The sequence below is a fragment of the Strongylocentrotus purpuratus genome, unplaced genomic scaffold (assembly GCF_000002235.5).
Source record: "Strongylocentrotus purpuratus isolate Spur 01 unplaced genomic scaffold, Spur_5.0 spur5_scaffold_21, whole genome shotgun sequence".
Lineage (NCBI taxonomy): Eukaryota > Metazoa > Echinodermata > Echinoidea > Camarodonta > Strongylocentrotidae > Strongylocentrotus > Strongylocentrotus purpuratus.
In genome coordinates this window covers 9,649,461-9,669,397 of record NW_022145607.1, presented here as the reverse complement: position 1 = coordinate 9,669,397, position 19,937 = coordinate 9,649,461, and the positions used below count along the sequence as shown (strand labels likewise).

General features: G+C 36.8%; 1 protein-coding gene across 1 annotated transcript; it reads right to left on the bottom strand.

The window, feature by feature from the left end:
• Positions 1-4,725: 4,725 nt before the first annotated feature.
• Positions 4,726-15,144, bottom strand: LOC577256 (putative NADPH-dependent methylglyoxal reductase GRP2). Its single transcript, XM_003730402.3, has 8 exons — positions 14,971-15,144; positions 11,840-12,041; positions 10,419-10,600; positions 9,175-9,309; positions 8,088-8,294; positions 7,074-7,154; positions 6,265-6,386; positions 4,726-5,270 (listed from the first exon to the last, which is right to left on the bottom strand). The coding sequence occupies exons 1-8, from the start codon at positions 14,993-14,995 to the stop codon at positions 5,109-5,111; spliced, it is 1,116 nt and encodes a 371-aa protein (XP_003730450.1). The 5' UTR covers positions 14,996-15,144; the 3' UTR covers positions 4,726-5,108.
• Positions 15,145-19,937: the final 4,793 nt, after the last annotated feature.

Sequence of the window (19,937 nt, the reverse complement as noted above, 5' to 3'; positions counted from 1 at the left end):
ATACACTTACACATATGTTCATATTGTCTCAATTTCTTTAGCTTACATGTTGTTGTGCGTGAGGAGATGCACCGTACATGATGCAGTTTATTGAATATTATGAAATCACAAACACAAAATTAATACAAAAGGAGGAGAGATGAGTAAAAGAAAATATATATATGAGAGTAATTTTCTTGACGTCTCTCCTCCCTTTGTTTTGTATAGTAAGTCATCTTGCTTTCTATCTGATCAAGACTAAGCGGTCTGTCTCTCTCTCTCTCTCTCTCTCCCTCTCTCTTTCCATCAGATCTTTCTTATTGTTTGATAACTCTTCTTTGCCACGCACTGTAGTCTTAAAGGAAGTACATAATGTTCATTCTATTTGTAAACGTGAGTATAATGATAATCAACTTTATTCTCAATAATTACAATGTAACCGACAGTGCAAAAATATACAATACAACATTTTTAATAGATTGACTCGATCACAATCCACGATATGAACTATATTTTTTCATACATTAACAGATTTGAGTTGAAAAGTGTAGCAATTTTGATTCAGGACAAAACTTCATATCTTTGGACTGTTTAACACTACAACCAATGAATACAAAATATTCTGAAAAGACACTCAGAATATTTTGCCAGTCAAGTAAAAGACACATTAAAGAGTAAATAATAAGAGATTAAAAAATGCTGATATACAGAAAATATATCCACAGACCGATGGGGGATTTAACCTTTTTATCATCAAGAACCTTTGGCAAGATCAATTTAATTTTTTGGTAAAATAACAATTTTGGTAAAATAACAATTACAGATCTTATATAGTGACTGTCATAAATTGCATTATATAATCTTATATCGACAACACAAATCCTGAAAAATAGTAAGTGATAAATATGTTTACCTGATCATAATATATTACTTGTTTAAATCACTTGCTGATATTCTCAAAGTTAATCTTGGCTTAATCCACTCATTTACTTCCTCAAATACCTTTAAATTTCAACATTTACTTTAAAATAAAATTATTTTTTTTACAGGTTTTCAATCAAAAGAAAAATTATAAATAATTTACCAATACCAATTAATTTGGTAATGCCAGATGCTTAACCAGGCAAAAAGTGTTGGTCTGTTAAATGTGCAGAAAGTTTTCTAGCCAATTAACCACTCCGAGTACCACTAATTTAAAAGCAATCTTTCAGCGAAATTCCCCAAAAATGCATAGCATTAGCAGGCATATCCAATATACCTACATAGATGGCAAAAGGACATTCAATTCATTTCTTGTTATTCATATCATAGTCAAACAACATCATAAACATTTGCATAAAAGTTTTTAAATCGAGACCAAGTGAAAACTTGTGAAGGCCTCTAATGTCTTGATCTCAAGTAAATTCTCTACCCTGTACAATGCACATTTTATTTTTTCTAAATGCTCTGCAGAGAGTGAAGATAGTGCACACATTGTTAATGCTCTTTAGGAATGTAATGGCTGGCTTTATAATACTATACAGTGCATCCATCTCTCATACATTGGGCAGTACCGTGCGTGCATGTCACATATATATAATATATGAAAAAGGCACAAGAATTTACAATATCAATAAGATACAAGATATTTTATTTGGTCTTTGCAAACAAGTTACATAGATATTTGGTTTCCACTGGTGTTGCAGTAATATTCAAGAAAATACTTATATCACATTTATAGAAATAGATAAGACATTCAAAAGATATTCACACTCTCCTCTTAAGGTATCATTGCACAACAAGTCATTGTCCTTTATGACTGAGGAATGAAAACCTACCCTACAAGGAATAAAATGACATGTACCCCTTTAAAATATGGAGGTGGGAGGGGGTTAAGGGGGGGGGGGGGACCAAACCAAATAACTCCCCCCCCCCCACAAAGATAAACAACAACATATAAAAACAAGAAGATGATATGGTAAACCTCTCTCTACAAGAACAGAACACTAGATTTTATCTTTGTCAATTCCACTTGGCTCATCTCCAATTTGTCTAAACCATACTCATAAACCCTATAATCATTATATTTACATGGCTTCACATACATATATACTCGGTCATTGTTTTAGATTCAGATATAAAGTGAAGTAATAATCTTAAGGCGCAATAAACTTCTGGCAGCTACTGAGTTGTTTAATACCATAACAAAGGCCAGAGATCTATCAGAAATTACAAATTATTCATCGTAGGCCATCCCAGCATTAAAGACTAACATAGCAGAGGTGTTGTGGTCGAGTGGATATGTCACCGGACTGTGGATCACAAGGTCCGCGGTTCAAGTCCCACCGCGGCACTAATGTCCTGTGGCAAGACATTGATCTACGTTTGCCACTCTCCACCCAGGTATTAGTTGTGTACCCAGTACGATGCGAAAGCTAATATGGTTCGAGAGCAAGTGTGCTCTTGTAAAAATGACACCTGGCTGGAATGCTCCCCAGGGAGTGGAGAATGTGCATACGTTGTCTTGCGGGTAAGCCTAAATCCAATGACTGGGGTAATTATATACATCTGTAGAGTGCTCTGAGAGGGACTTTGGTCCTGAAAAGCGCTATATAAAAAACAAACTATTATTATTATTAGTAACTTAAAAAGTACTGAGTTGCATAGCAGCAGACACTACCTTCAAAAGCAGCAATGACTACAAATTGGCACATGCTACAACACCTGAATCGGTTATACTTCTTCATAATTTAACAAACAGCAACTTAAAATATGTTTAAACTATATCAAAGGTATCTATCAGTATGTTATCCAGGCCAAATACAAAATAACAGGTAAACAATACAACTCAGAAACAAGTTCTGGACAGGGGGCAATTGCTAGTAAAATCCTTCCCGTGATTTGTCATTATATGCATAATGATCAGCTGCTCTTTAATAACAAAATTGCACATCAGGGCTAGCTTTAACAGATATCAGAAAAGAACTTGCATTTTCTCATATATTGTCTCAAGCGGCATACATGCTATGTGACCCAACTAACTTGTATACCGGTAATAAACATGTACAATATAATAATAATATTTTAAAGTCCACTCCAAATTTTATTGAGTTAAACCGAAAAATGGAAATTCTTTTTGCCCAATTGATCGTGAGCTCAGCCACTGAGCAGCGACAGATCGACGTTGCTCTATCCTTTATTGCTAACGCCAAACAAGGTAGCAGCAACTCCCGTCTTTTGACATCTTTTGGTATGACCAGGCTGGGGTACGAACCCACGACCTCCTGGTTGTGAGGCGGACGCTCTACTGACTGAGCCAACACACCGATATATAGCATTAAATTTGATGCACTTAAAAAAAACTTGGGCTTTTTTTCCTTCACTCAGTTCAGGTATTAATATATATCTGTAAAGAGCTTTGAGAGGGCCTGCGGTCCTGAAAAGTGCTATATAAGAACGAGCTATCATTATTAGTATGTATTACAGGGGTGATAGTGAGCACTAAAAAAAAAATAGGTTTTTTGTTTTCCCCTCAACCACGCCCCCCTTTGAGTAAAAAAAAAAGAAGAGGATTCGCGGGGAAAAAATGGCATCTTACAACATTCCCCCCTTTCGAGTGAGAAAATTGGGAAAAAATAGGGAAATTTGGGAAAAAAATAGGGTAGAACAGAGAAAATAAGTTGGAAATCAGGAAAATCAGGATAAAATTAATAGCGAAGAAGAAAAAAAATCTGGTAAAAAAAAAAAACCAGATTTTTTTTTTTTTTTTTAAATCGGGAAGAAAAAAAAAATCGGGAAAAAATCGGGAAAAATACAAAAAAATCAGAAAACCCATTTAAATCGGGTTTTTATCAGGCCTGGTATTATAGAAATCCAATTATTATTAGTAGTACTAGTGTATGTATTAGTACCTGTTAGAACAAATTGAGGCTTTATATTAAATTCATTGATGAGCCATCTCATGGAAGATGATGCTATATGAATATGAAGAAGAACTTTTTATACACTGACAAACCTACTACAGCTGTCCAAACTCCAGATAGACATGATGAAGCAATCTGACACCTATCAAATTCAAAATCTCAATATGGTAATCACGTTGTCTTTAGGAATCATGTTCTGATTACTTCATGTTATTCTAATACAGTCAAACCTGCTTTAGTGACCACCTGTCTACAAAGACCACCTGTCTACAAGGACCACATTTTTTGTTTCCCTTGAAAATGGTTTCTCATTGAAACATGTACTTAAAGGTTCTATGTCCCATTTGCAGGCCAAAAAAATTAAAAAGTTAAATTCCAACTGCATTTGAAAGATAATACTAATTTAGAACTTCCCTAAAAAAAGGTGGGGCTTTAAAATGTCTTCAAGTGGGAAAATAATGACTATTAGTAGTCAAATCGACTTTAGGGCTATAGAGCCCAAAAGTAATAGTCTTGATTTTCAGACAATTGTACCGAATGGTCATACGTTTTATGCTGCGCAAAGATTCAATCAGTTTAATCTTGGCCATCACAAGAAGTGGGTTATTGATGTAGACAAATGCTCATGTACCCTTTACAACTCTTTTCATGTATGTTATTACCAAAGAAGAAAAAAAGCCAGTCAGTCACTCAATAGTGTCTAACAGTGAAGTCTAGCAAGTAAACAGGTTTCTTTGCATAATTTGAATATGAGGACACTGCTAACGTTTAAATTTCACAGATAGGACATACATGACATATTCATAATTCCTGCAACAAGAATTCTACAAAATTTGAGGTTGGCTGCAAAAGGGACATAGTACCTTTAAAGAACTTGTCTACAAAGACCACTTTTTGTGTTTCCCTTGGGCGGTCGCTATAGACAGGTTTGACTGTATTTGCAATGCAAACTTTGCATATATCATAAAAGATGTTGGGCAAGGCCATTGAAAACGCCTGCAGTTGATTTCTCAAGTTTCTTGCGATCATGATTGCTCTTAACATAGAAATAATAATCACATCACGGCCGCGTTTTATAAAGAGTCATGATTGATCTCAAGTTTGAAGTTTGATGATGAGCCATAGATTTACGCTCAATATTAACTTTATGATCAATCAAAAGGCTTTGTAAAAAAGGTTTGTATAATACTTGTATGATTGAGTTGCACTGTAGGTCAAGTCAGATTTCTAAGGTGAAGCACTAGCGCCCTCTGTTGTTTGTGTTTGTTGAGTCTTGGGATTGACATATTCTTTCTTCCTGACGATGAAGCCTTTATCTATGCAGGTGTAAGCCATGTCTATCAGCGATTCCTTGGGCTCGTATGGTTTGATGCCAAGTACTTCAGTTAACTAATTAAAAGAAGAAGAAATTTCACGGAATGAATTTCCTTTTTGTTGATTGAAGATGACATAATAATGCAAAGCTTGTCTTGTCTTTTTGTTTAAATAACAAACTGTAGGTACAGAAAATGAGACACAGAGAGATGCTGGTAAAATGATTTTACATACAGATACATGAATTAGAGAACATGAAATATTTCAAGATAAAATAAAGCATTTACATGAACAGATACATGAAGAAAAAAATGTATCTCCAGTTATTTAAATGTTCTGAAGATTCTGCTGCTCTGAAAGAGCTTCTAGATTTTTAAACTAATCTGATCATGCCACTTTAAATAAAATATCAATAAATTTGCACAATTAATTGCAACTTTGTATGTATTTGGACTACATTTATTATATACAATTTACAACAACAACAAAAAAACACAGAAAGTGTCAACTTGATAATATATCTGGAAGGTAAGATTTCATGTCCTTAAGGTACAAAAAAGATATCATAAAATCAATAAAATCAGAAGGATTCATGATGGAGTAAACTATAATGCAGCAAGAAAGTAGAATATTAATCTTTTTCAATTGCACAATAAGCCATTTTGGTAATGTAATCATATTTAATGCACAAATCTTTAAGTGACTTGTTACAAATCGTTTCATTCACATGTTACAAATAATTATATTTCAATACCGGTAGTCAGTATGCAAATGCATACATTAAGTGTTGCTAGGTAGGACGAGCCATAATGTTTGTCCTACCTGGCAACAATTAATGTATGCAATTTGCATTCTGACTACTGAAATACAATTATTCATAAGAGGTGAATGAAATATTTTGTAACATGGCACTTATAACAAAGATGTATGCATTAAATTTGATTAAATTATGAACATGGTCTATTAGGAGTGAATTCAACTACATTTTGTTCCCCCATTGAACCCCCACCTCCCCCCCCCCCCCCCTCATTAGAAATGCCCCTGGGTATAAATAATGGTAGATATTTACCCTGTGATTAGACAATGTGGTTTTATGTCCCTGGAGTGGTAGGATATACTTGACAGTGGAATCAAACCAGCTGACCATCTTGAGTAGTAGAGGTGGAGCCATCATTCTCGGGGGCTTGTAACCTATACAGGAATCAAAAACAATTAAAGGCATTGTTTAACAATGTTAAATCTGAGATGCTTGGCCCTACGTGTTATCAATGTCTGTGATATGGTGTGATATTGAAGCCCTAAAAAATTGCGCTTCAAAATGATCATAGAGTGCCTAAAAAAAGTAAAAATCTTTTGAGTGACTGTTTTACCATACTCATTTCCCCCAATAGACTGTAGGGTTATGAAAACCGTTAGGAAAACAAATGTTTAAATTTCAAATTCCAATCATAAATATCTTGATAATCAGACAGGCGATCGGCTTGTAAAAGTCATGGGGTTCCTGACTGATCTTAAGGATTATAATTATCATTGCAGCATGAGCTAAATCGGTAGTATAAATACCCATACTACTTTGATCACGCCACTTTACACCAAAACTTGTCATTCAGGTATAAGAAAGATTACATCACATAATGTTATACAAAAATATCAGCAAGTATATACTTTTGGTGTTCCAGCAGGGAGATGTGCCTCCCTAGTTCATGTTACACTATGCATGCTACAACTCTGATTAGCTTCTGCGCAATAAATTATTATATATGTTTTATGAATTGTACCAGTTGGATAATCTCTTAGTACCGTATCTCTGAAAATATGCTTTAGGAATGGCCAAGGTTTCTTTCACCATGAAATGAAATAAAATAAAATGATACTCGCCTTTGTCTCTAAACTCCTCCCTGAGAACATCTGCCATTTCTCGAAACCACATGTTGTGTGGAGAAACAATATGACGATGACCTGAAAGATGAAAAAAATTAGAAAACATTTCAAAAGAAGATTCAGACACTGGTCTATCTTCCGATAGATTGCAGTCATTAAGTATGTACAAGAAATAATAACTTTCCAACTAGTTGTCAGACTTTTCACAAACGTTTATATTTTTGTTGTGTGTGCTTAAATATGTTTTAAATTTGAAGGCAAGACAATTTATCCATCTACAGTGAAAAATGTGAATGTACCATTGGTTATCTGAAATGTGTAAAAAATTAACAGGAAAACATCTGACAACAGAACTGTTAGTAGTTCAGACTTAAGAGAATTAATATCTGTTCATATTTACAATGTATGAAGCATTTATGTGTTTGGAAAAGTTTCTTTGTATTCTAATAAAAACACAGTGTGAAATTTGAGCAAAATAACAGTTGCTTTGTTTAGTCAGTAGGACAAACGTGTCGCAAAAGGTCATTTGTTAAAGGTATAGACCAGTTCTGGACATGCGATTGCATTGTGAAAGAAACGTTGTGGAATCGATTAGAAAAGGTCGATCATCTAGCATATAAGTATTGGTGTGTACTGCATACTAGTTCTGGAATTATCAAAATGATAAGAAATTCGGCCCAGTCTTGGTAAAGTTACAAGTACTGTTCACAGAAAGATGTATATGGGACTACACGATATATCTATCCAGTCTGGATAGATACAATAATTTACCAAATATATCAATTAGTAGGCGGTTTCCTGGCAAAATTTGTATCATCACGTATTACTCAAAACATATTCTTTCACATGATTGGTAAGAAGAGCTTCCATTTGGCGCGATAGCTTCCATTTGTTAAAATAATCACCTTTTCATTTTTTTGAGAGGGGGCGGGGGCCTTTCCAAAACTGGTCTATACCTTTAAGACAGGTTCAACTGCATTTTGAATTTAAACTTGGTAGTGACTTTGATACCTGGTGCATCAGGGTGTGTCATAGCGACGACATGAGCCTTAGCAACATCCCTGACATCACATACAGGGAAGTTCAGCTTGGGAATGGCAGGCGGGTCTCGTTCTAGGATACGTCGGATCACCTCTACACTGGTTCCTGGAACTCCGCAGATGACAGGACCAAGAACCATGGATGGGTTGATGACAGCCAACTCAAATTTGGATTCAGCTGAACAGGTATGAGAGAGCGTGCAAGAATGGTGTGCAAGATTGGTATAGACAGAGTCTGAAAACTTTCTTTCACAGGATCATTTGCATTGATTATCTTCTCTTTTTCTTTTTTTGTACTTTGAATATGAAGACCCATATTAAACTTTGGCATACTCCACCACCTGTCATGCACCAATACAGATACTTTTGTTTTGTACGACATAGTAACACATTGATTTAAAGATAAGCCAAAATCATAATCAATCCTACAGATAGGATATGCAAAGGTCAATATTTGAGGTTGTACCACATATATGGTTATTTACACCATGCGTATATCAATCTCCTTCTTTTAAAAAGAGAGGAAATTTGAACTCCATGGGAATCTCCAGAAACAAAATACTTTGACTTATAAATAACTAAATCGGTACAATCGTACACGGCAACAGTACTGACTTCAGAAACTTGAATGATTTGACAATCCAAAGAAATGTTTGTTTATACTTTTATATCCTTACTAAACTGTTCATTTCCTGGTAGGATATATCGAGGGTTCAGTGAAACAAAGACGTAACTCCATATTTGCCAAAATGAGTATTTGATATCAAAATGTTCAGAAAAATGTGGGCTTTCCAGGAAACACAAAGACTTAACTCTACCTAACACCCCATTGAAGTCAATGGCTAGTGAAACATAGGCTTAACTCCTCAAGGCCCAAGTGCTCAGTGACACATAAACCACTTTTTCTCAAAGTGGCCAAAATGGAGTTAAGTCTTTGTGTCACTGACCCCTCGATTATGTCTCCTGCAAGTCAGAATGGAATAAACTCATATGCTTTAACACAGACTTCACACCCTACTGGCTCAAAACAGATGATGTAAAACTATCTGCATATGTACCTGGTAGTTTCTCTACAAAGTCCCATGCCGCTTTCTCTGCTAATGCCTTGCTTTTCCCATAAGCATCTTCCATAGGGCTGTTCATATTCCTCCATGTTTCTTCTGTTATAGGTTCTGTGTTAGTTTCTGTTAAATCTAAAAAGGAACAAGAAAGCATTACATTTTAAATGAGCCTGCGTTTGGGTAAGAATGAAGTATTTGAAGAAAAAAACAATAATAAGCTTTCATAAAAGGATGAGCAATTGTAATAACAATCATTATTACCTGTATCAGACATCTGAGCAGTGGTTTTACAAAATCATATTACACTTCTTGTAATCCTAAAAGAGCTAATCAGTAAATATAAGACCATATTACCCTCTCATGAAAAAGCCTATGGACTTCACGTGTTAAAAAAGGAGGAAATAAAGTCTCATATTCACTGCGCCGTATTTCGTCATTTTCATTGCGCATCTATTATGCGTACAAGAACCTGCACATTTTGCGCGCACTCTATTGTGACGTAATAATCACACCAAATGCACACTGGTTGCAGTGTTATAATAATATCAATAGGCATTTCTATAGCGCCATCTACCTAGAAATTCTATTTCGAGGCGCAATTATTATCGAAAATTTTGTCAAGCACTGGATGCACGGTGCTGGTTTGACAAAGTTTCTTCAGATCTTTGAGATTGTCATGGTTGATTTATGTATTTGCTCTAGATGTCTGATTTGGATAACAATAACAATATTGACAGGCTTAACTTTCGGGAGATACCTCATATATTGCCCTCACAAGACCCATATTGCTCTCGTCTTTGACTCGGGGCAATATGAGTCTAGTTTGGGAAATATATGTTGTATCTCCCTCAAGGCCAGTCCATATTATATAATAAATAGTCCTGCTTGCCTGGTAAAATAAAAAAAAAACTTAACAGTACAAATGGATGACTTGATGCAAATACAGATATACATGTAAACATTATTAAAAACAAGAAGGACAAAATAATAAAAAGAAGAAAAAGAAGAGGAAGAGGAAGTAAAATAAGATGAAGAAGAAGACGAATAACAACAACAAAAATACCAATGGGAATATGAAGAAAGGGAAAATACAAAAAGGACAAGAGAAGTAGGCAGAAGAAATAAAGAGTAGAAGATGATGAACAACAGGATGAAGAAAATAAAATAAAATACGAGAAATCAAAGAAACAAGAGGAAAAGCAGATTACTACTTTTATTTGGTCAAAGATGATATCACTTACCACTGATTGCAGCGACAGAGCTGGTCAATACCACCCTCTTGACCCCACCCACATCCACACATGCTTGGAGAACGTTGGTAGTACCCTCGACAGCAGGTTTGATGACTACGTTCTCATCCTTAGGGCTCTTGTCTGGGAAAGGGCTGGCGGTGTGGATGACATGGCTACACCCCTGGACAGCACTGATATAGAGCAAAGAGATTTTAATCATCATTTATTTATTGCAACCAAAACTTTGAGGTTGGATTTCAAATAAAAATAAAAATACAAACAGATAGATAATGGTAGAAATAACGTACACAAGGTCACAGAAAATCTGATCACATAAATAAATGAATAATAATGTGCTACAATCAAATTATTCCACATTCATTATCAAACAAATGAATGTAAGCTCATGAGTACAATATTTCATAATTGTATTTAACATTGAGAGAATTTGGGTAGGTACTTATATAAATTGGGTTGTTTATAAGGAAATTGATAATAATAATAATAGTGGATACAAAATTAAAAAACTGGTCACAAAAATCACATATTCGGTCAGAATGATGAATAAATGAATCACAGAAAAAAGAGGAAATAAATAACATTTTAATTGTTTCACCCCTACTAATGGCTACATTAAAATTGCGCGAATATCCAGGATGTTCAATGTGTCTAATAGTCCTTGCTTTAGCCCAGCTGCCTTAAAGTGACTTGGTAACATTGCCTCAGATTTTGAACAAATCCTGGATTTAGCTCATGCTGCAATCATAATTAAAAACCTTTAGGTCAGTCAGGAACCCCATGACTTTTACAAGCAGATCACCTGTCTGTTTATCAAGATATTTATGATTGGAAATCGAAATTTCATTTTCGTTTTCCTTATAGCACTATAGTCTATTGGGGAAAATGAGTACAGTAAAACCGGTTACTCAAAGAGTTATACTTTTTTGAGGCACTTTATCATTATTTTAAAGCCTAATTTTTTAGGGCTTAAATATTACACCATATCACAGACACTGATAACATGTACAGGTATGGCCATTTATCGCAGATTTAACATTGTTAAATGATGCTTTTAAGGCGCTGAAACATTCAAGGAATAACTTTTTACCTGATATGTTCTGGGTTGAACCACAAGGCAACTAGATGTTTTCTTTTGAGTATAATGATTATTTCTTTGGAGGATAAAGGTGTGATATGATTTTCAAAACACCATCGCCTTCTTTTTTTTTATGTTGACTGTCCAAAGTAAGTTGTTATCACTGTGTTAACAAATTTCTAATTAAGTAGAGCATGTTTTGGGGGGGATGTTTCATCAGTGTCTGTTTTCCTTATCTTACTGTCCAAGAAACCTTGAACAAGATAATAAAAATATAGACCTCTAAACTAAATTCACAATTGTCATGTTTTCAAATTAAAATGCCAAGTCTCACTCTTTCCAGCATGCCTCGTTGGTAAGGTCGGCTTCCACCAGTTCCAGTTCATGAGCTGCATTGGGACAGAGTTCCTTGAGTGGTCCAACTTTCTTGGGATTGGTCAGACTCCTGACAGTCCCTCTGACCTTGTACCCAGCTTCCTGGAGCTGCTGCACGATGTGAGTTGCTATGTACCCTGAAGCACCTGTTACTAGCACCTCTGGGGACAGACAGACAAACATACTTAGAGGGTGAATTGCCATTTTGCCTATAACCATGGTGTCTACTACCAAATGGTCTATTCCCAGCCCGTCTACTATCCACATGGTCTAATAATCATTTTGTCTACTTATCATTTGGTCTAATGACCATTTATGCTAATAGCCATAAGGTCTAATTTCCATTTGGTCTTTTCTCCAATTAGTCTACGTACTATTTGGTCTACTGCTCATTTAGTCTAATTTCTAGTTGGTCTCATTCCCCAATGCCCATTTTGTCTACTATTCATAAGGACTGATAATCATTTGATTATTTGGAGGTGCCAGTTGACATATAGACAGCTGGCCAATCATCAGTGCACGCTCACAATAACCGATGCCCAGTTATACCATATTTGGACGATATGACCTTCAGACTAGAGCATGACCTTGGTATTATGCATGACCTTCATATTATGCATGACCTTGATGGTATGCATGACCTTCATATTATGCACGAACACAATTTCATGAGTGTGGAGAGGTATGATTGTATTGAATGATGGATGAAAATATACTCTATTTTGAGCTAGAAAGGTATTAACCCTGTGTAGAATAATGATTTAATGCCCATCTTGCTCTAAACAGACAGTACATGAACATTTTAATGAAGGTCACACACAATATTGAGTCTCAAATAATGATAGCAATATCATATCTATCTTAGGGGTAGGGAACAGTTGGACAAAAAATTCTTTTACTTTCAAATCCAGAAAATCCACAGAAAATTGAGGGGGAATATATATCGTAACTAGAAAACCAACAAGAAATTTAGATCATGACAAAGATGTACGAATCCTTTGTTAAAGTATACAAATTAAATCTCCCTACTTTTACAACAAATGTGTCCATTGATAGGGGAGGACGAGGGGGGGGGGGTGTCTCACAGATATAAATTACATCTATACTTCTAGTTGGAGGGCCGGAGGCATTTTGAATTCAGAATTAACTGAAGAATGATACAGGAGAAAATCATCCCATGGGCCTGGGAGCAAGACTACATTTTTTCATTAAAACCAAATAAGTCAGAGGAAATTACAAGGTACAATCTACATGAAGCTATCCAATGGACAATAGCGCTACGCCACAGTGAAGCTGACACTAACGTGATGAATGAAACCATGGTTACTTTGATAAACGTGTCCTCTTTCCTCATGCAAGAATCTTCAGTATTGAAAGAGGCAGATTATCTTGAAGAAGAAGGAGGACAACAATCACGTTCTTGATTACGAACTGCCTCATGCTGTCTTGCACAATGGACACAAAAGCAGATCAAGGACACATAAGCAGAACCAACCTGATGCCCCAGTTTATCATACATTTAAGAAGCTATACAGTAGATGAGTATAGGCTTACGGTTGCATCATGCAAGCCGATACTTATAAGAAGCATATAAGAATCTGTAATTATATATTATATATTTATTTTTTTAAAGAAATTGGACTGTTGTCATATTGTGTAGCTTTCCCATGGTGTGTAAATTAAGCCATAGTGTAGCAAACTAATTACATGCTAGATTTACAGTTTTCTGATGACAGTACTCCAGAACAATATATTTACATGTACAAACACAACTAACAGCTCATAGAAGTGTTTAATTGTAGTTATATAAAATATCATCAGCAACAAACATTTTTTGAAATATTTCACCTTTACAAAAGCATTTCTATGCCCATATAGATCTGTGTACAATATTTGTTTTCTTCATTATTTAAATATCATCAAGATCTGCTGAGGTCCATGCAGTATCTAATTACCCCCCCCCCCCCCCAAAAAAAAAAAAATGATGGACTTTAATAGTCTTAATCTACAATGTATTAATATGCCTTTAACCTTTTGAACAGTTTATTTAAAAAAATATCAAATTTGAATGTAAAACAAGTATATACCGGTATATTAGAAGTCTTTTTGGCACACACAGAGAAATGGAAAGGTTTGTAATTATCACTATCAATCTAATTCTGTGAGAAAATGATTTCAATCAGTGTTTGTTTTTTGGTTATCTTATTTGATGCATCAGAAGACTTTGAACTGACTTTGTGTTTTGTATTAGTTTGAGTGCCATAGGCCATTCAGGCCATCAACAAGGCAAATATTAATACAAATTAAAAAATTGCCTACCACTATCAGAAGCTGTATTTACACAGTACGCCTACAAGCAAGCATTGGTGATTGGTATTGATATATTTTTATTGGCCAAGCTTCCAACATACAATTTAATAACAGATCAAAGTTAAGTCAGCTTGAACAGGATAACCCACGAAAGCTCGAGAGCTTATCGGTATTGGTAGGAACAAGTCCAACATTACGGACTTTTAGATTCACACCAAGACAATAGGTCTATGCTACGATCGACGTCCTTTTAATGCACTGTCTTGAATGGACGTCACACGTTTCAGTCCACGCAAATCTAAAAGTCCCTATTTACTCTCTGACCTGCAACTATAAAGCAAAAGCACACGAGAAGAGTAGAACGAGTCGGGCACTTGATAAAGTTGTCTGTACATTTACTAACTACCAAGTAACTATGACAGTCTTAGACTTTTTTTTAGAGTCTAGATCTACATTAGATTTTGATTACACTACAAAAAGAGACCGACTATTGGAACAACTACATGTAACAAACAAAACACAACTTCAAAACAAAGTCTGTGCTTGCAGACGATGAGGCTGTGCCGCCTACTGAAATACAAAGAAATGGCAGAAGAGTACACTATACTAGTAGTATTGCAACTGGTTGCCTGTACAGCCTGCTAATATCACTCCAATGCATAATGATCAGAGCTGTCATCTGCTAGTGCACTCAAGATTGCCCACAAACACAATTACTCCTTATAATAGTTATTCTAAACACACGCATATCTAGTTCGTCAATAATTTTAAAATACATACTCTCTACTCCCGGTTCCGTAGACATGGCGAGATGTAAGTCTTCCCTTCAAATCAAATCAACACAAAATATGAGATTTACGTGCTCCTGAGCTGGGACTGCACTTATTCCACACGTACATGAAACTATTAAGGTCGACCAACTATTAATGGCTGCAATTAGTATGTAGAATCTATACAGTGTATGCGATCGAGCGAGCGCGATCTCGCTATATAGCGCATGTGACTAAGGGATCCGGGTAGTCTGGACTTTCGAAGGCACAATGTTTTGTATTGTGACAGTAAGCTTGTATGTGGTAGCAATGGACATTCTATGATATCCCCGGATGATATCAAATTAAAAATTCCCAATATTTATACATCAAGAAGATATAAACAAGAATTATTGAGTCAAATCGAGAATATTATATACACGAATCCAATGGAATGGCCGACCAAAATCTGAGTGTTTCAACATTTTATTTGCTAAGTCATCTTCCTTGGAAGAACAATACTCGATAAGATGGAGCTAAATCAATGAATTCAGGCAATAAATCCCTCGCCTATGGGCTATACCTGAAAGCCAAAGTGATGTGACCCTTCCCCCCCCCCCCCCCCCCCCCCCACCGCACGGCCCCTCTTCTATTCCCTGTTTGAAGAAGAAGAACAAAACATCATTATGCTACTCAGACATACGAGTTCTGCATTTTTCAGGTTGATTTCGACTTTTCTAAGTTTTTGTAAAAAAGTCAAAATTGCGTATGCACTGGCAGACTAGTATCTCTTGGATCAAGTTTGGTGACGTCACATGCTGCGCGCAAACTTTCATCCAATCCGATTACAGATCGTAAATCATGCCCATTGAAATCTCGCCACGCCTGAGTCGTCGTAGCCACTTCGGAGAAAGTATTTTGGCAAAAATTCTTAAAACCGTCGAGACGAATGTTGTTCCTGAATGTTATGTAATCATTACTCAATTATGCACAGAGGGTACATTCTTCTTTAGTTGGGGGGGGGGGGGGGGTCCCTTTTAACATATTTTAAAAATCATGGGCTACATGTATACAAAATACAAAATAAAATAAGGGTAAATGAGAAACTGGGAATCGAACCCATATCTTTGCATTGTGAAGCGATCAGTCTTATCCACAAGACCACTCTGTCTCACTGTTTTTTTCTTTATGTAGTTCGGTCCCTTCTTTTTGTTAAAGGTAGGCCTACTATGTCCCATTTGCAGGCCAAAGTCTTTAAGTGGGAAATAAACGAAAATTTTGCAACGACTCAGCCAGCCTCTGAATAAACCGGGGGGAGGGGGGGGGGGGGGGGGGGGGGGTGAGAGGACATTTTTTTTTTTTTTTTTTGGTCCCAAAAAAAATCGCAACGACTCAGCCAGTCGCTAAATAAGCGAGGGGGGGGGGGGGGGAAGAGGACACTTTTTCTTTTTTTTTGGTCTCGAAATTTGAAAATTTGACTTTTGGCTCCGTTGGGGGGGGGGGGGGGTAAGGTCACCTTTTTAGGTCAGCCATGGGAATAATAATTAATAATTAAAAAAAAAAAAAAAAAATCCAAAGGGGGGGGGGGGTTTAGGGGGGTGATTGGGGGGGGGGGGTTTACACACATAAAAATACCAAAGGGGGGTGTTTAACCCCCCAACCCCCCCCCCTGTTTACGCGCCTGCTGGGAGCGTTTCACAAAGATAGGATCGACTTTAAGTTGGACTTAACTGTGGCAGGACATTGACATGCCACTGGCTGCTCTCACCATTGGTCTCTCAATTATGATCTTGTAGTGACCAAACTTCTTTAAGAACACCCTACATAACTTTGGGTGTGGTTGATTTATACATTCGTGTTACATTACTTTTATAATCACGTGGGCCTTGTATACTTACTCTAAGGGCAACGTAGTCCCTTGATTAACGTGATAGACGTGGAGCCGGTGGAGGTATGTCAGGCAAGGGCCTGATGGGCATTTGTATAACCGACATTCGTCCACTTAAATTAAAGACCGTCAACACTACTGGGCCAGAAGGGATTAGACCACACAGCGAGGTCACTGACAGGTGGCTATCTCATTAACTCAGCTCTCGTCTAACATAAGAAAAAAACATATATAGAGGGAGGAGGTAGCTACAAGTAGGACAGTGTTATGGGGCTTTAAACCAAGCCGGTAGTTTCACCATGGTCGTACCTATGTCATTCAAGCTGTCAAGGTAGCCTGTATATATTTTGTTACAGTTTATACACAGGTATGTAGAGATAATTAAACATAAAATTGATTTTTACTTTGCTATCAATGCAATTATAGGAATAGTGATGTTATACGACTTATCTTAAAACATGAAAGTTTTGTTTTATAGCTTGACTTGATTTGTGTTGCGTCTATACAGACGGCTTTGCATTTTTTTAGGCGTGGCATTGATTCATAATTATACGACTTTAGGAGATTGGTAGACATTCAGAGTGTATATATAATTACCGCTATATAATAACACGGAATTTTTTCCATATTTTTATCCAGCATGTTGTTTGTGATATTTAATCACCTGGAATGAGTATTGCTGTGTTTATGATGTCGTATATGAGGCGGTTCAATATATTATGTAATGAGATGTTTTATTGACCGTACGGTGGAACGCACGGAGGCATATTAAATATATTTTTTGTTGAGATTTTTATGGATTGATGAGTAGTCTATAAGTATCACACTCAGTCTATTTAATTCAATATGCGTGGAATTCCCTGTAAACCCACCGAGATGAATACGTGCTCATGTTATGTAATCATTATTCATATGTGCACCTACGGTACATTCTATGACACACACTATGAATATGACGGACAAAGAAAGCGGACAAAATATATAGTTCCTCAAGTAGACAAAGGAACATCCCTTCACTGCTGTTATGTAAAAATGTGTAGAACAGGACTGGTGTCACATGCATATTAATTCACCCGTTCTACACATTTTTACATAATAGCAGTGAAGGGATGTTCTTTTGTCTACCTGAGGGACTGTATATTTTGTCCGCTTTCTTTGTCCGTCATGTTCATAGTGACAAGAGGGCAAACATAAGCTATTCATGAAGCACATACATGACTTTGGCATTGATTATTCTAAAATACACAAATTGGGACTTCTCCATGAGTAAAAGATCTGTGGATATTTGGGGTCAGTTGACCCATGTGCTAACTACGAAATCGTATATTTACATATTGTATTTTAGTCCCCTTTACGCTACATCAACAACAATAACAATTATTGTATAACTGGCAAAATAGCCCATTTTCGAATTGCATACATTACGTATTGTATATAAAGTAGGACAAGTCATAACGTTTGTCCTTCATAGAGCAACAATAATACTAATGCATGCAATGCGCATTCTGACTACTAAAAGACAATTTTGTAACAGGTCAACGAAACAATAATGTAAAATGCATTAGATTTGATTACATTACAACAAAATAGTCTATTAGGGAAAGTAACAAATTATTTATAGTATCTAGCTTTCATGCCAAAATATTAGAAATAATTACAAATATGTTGGTTGAGTTTCTCATACTTGACATTATTCGTTTTATTGGGTATATTGTCCTCTTCGCACATCTCTTTCTGGCTCTCATTATCCCCTCCTCCCCATCCTCTCTCTCCCTCTCTCTTTATATATCTCACTATCGCCGCCCCCCCTCTCTCTCTCTCTCTCTCTCTCTCTATCGCTTTCTAAGATTTAAATACAGGATAGGCCTAGTATTTTTTTTATTTTTTGATACAAATCATACCCACCGACAAAATTACACGTATATTACCCCCCCCCCCCCCCCGTTTCAAAATAGATTGGAACACCCAGGGAAGTGGGAATAAGACAGTGAATATTGTCATGGACATGTTTGGCGTAACAAGTTATATTAATCTGCATGATAGAGGCAGGTTTTTACTTGAAATGATTATAATATTAATGATAATAATAATAATAATAATAATAATCGGCTTTAAAAATAATATTCCGTTTTTATATAACGCTTTATATAGTACATCGGTGGTGTCTGTAAGCGCTTTATACAGCTACATTATTACCCCAGCTTGCCTGCCCGCTCACGATATATGCACATTCTCCACTCCATGGGGAGCTTTCCTGGCGCCATTTTCCAGACGCTCACTACCAGGGGCGGCGATTTCTTTTCATGACCGGAGGGGGGAGGGGGTGGACGAAATGCGAGGGACGAGGGAGCAAGTGGCGTAATGAGCAAAAACGTTTTTTTTTTTTTTTTTTTTTTTTTTTTTTTGAGGGGGGGGGGGGGGGGGGGCAAAGTCCGCATCACCACCATTCTTACATGTTACGCAGACCATGGCAACTGTTTTCAAAGTGGGAGGGAGGGGCTAAAGTATTTACGATCAGGTAAAGCAAAGCGAGCGAAGCAAGTGGATCGTAAATTGGCGTGGGGTCCAGGGGCAAAGCCCCGATGGAGATCAAGGCGCCCAGCCCCGAGAAACTCAGGGGTTTTAGGCATTTAATTACGGTCAGATAAGCATGATACCTTATTAACATGTACTGACATGCAGGTCACTAATTGGAGTGGGGTCGAGGGGGCAGCTTAGGGGTTTTAGGCGATAAATTTCAATCAGATGAGCATCCAGGGACCGCCTTAGGGCAATTGGTGGGATCCAGGGGAAGAGCCTCGAAGCGCAGGCACTTTAGACATTTAATTACGGTCAGATGAGCATCCAGGGGGCCGCCTTAGGGCCCTTGGTGGGGGTCCAGGGGGCAGAGCCCCTGGAAGCTCGGGGTTTTTAGGTATTCATGAGCAACCAGGGGCCCGCCTTAGGGCCCTTGGTGGGGAAGAAAAAAAAGCCATTTCAGCAATTTTGTAAATCACTCGTATCGAATAAGATATAAACCACATTATATTTTTATTTTTGGAGGGGGGAACTTCCCCCAAGCTCCCCCTCCCCCATCGATACGCAATTAGTGCGAGGGAGCATAGTGAACG

What these genes read in the sequence shown, in the direction of transcription:
- LOC577256 (XM_003730402.3), bottom strand. Translation starts at nt 14,995, where the DNA reads ATGTCTACGGAACCGGGAGTAGAGA. An exon ending in CTCTGTCGCTGCAATCAGTG is followed by an intron (nt 9,310 to 10,418) that starts GTAAGTGATATC and finishes GTTCCTTTTTAG; the next exon opens with ATTTAACAGAAACTAACACA. An exon ending in GGAGGAGTTTAGAGACAAAG is followed by an intron (nt 6,387 to 7,073) that starts GCGAGTATCATT and finishes ATTCCTGTATAG; the next exon opens with GTTACAAGCCCCCGAGAATG.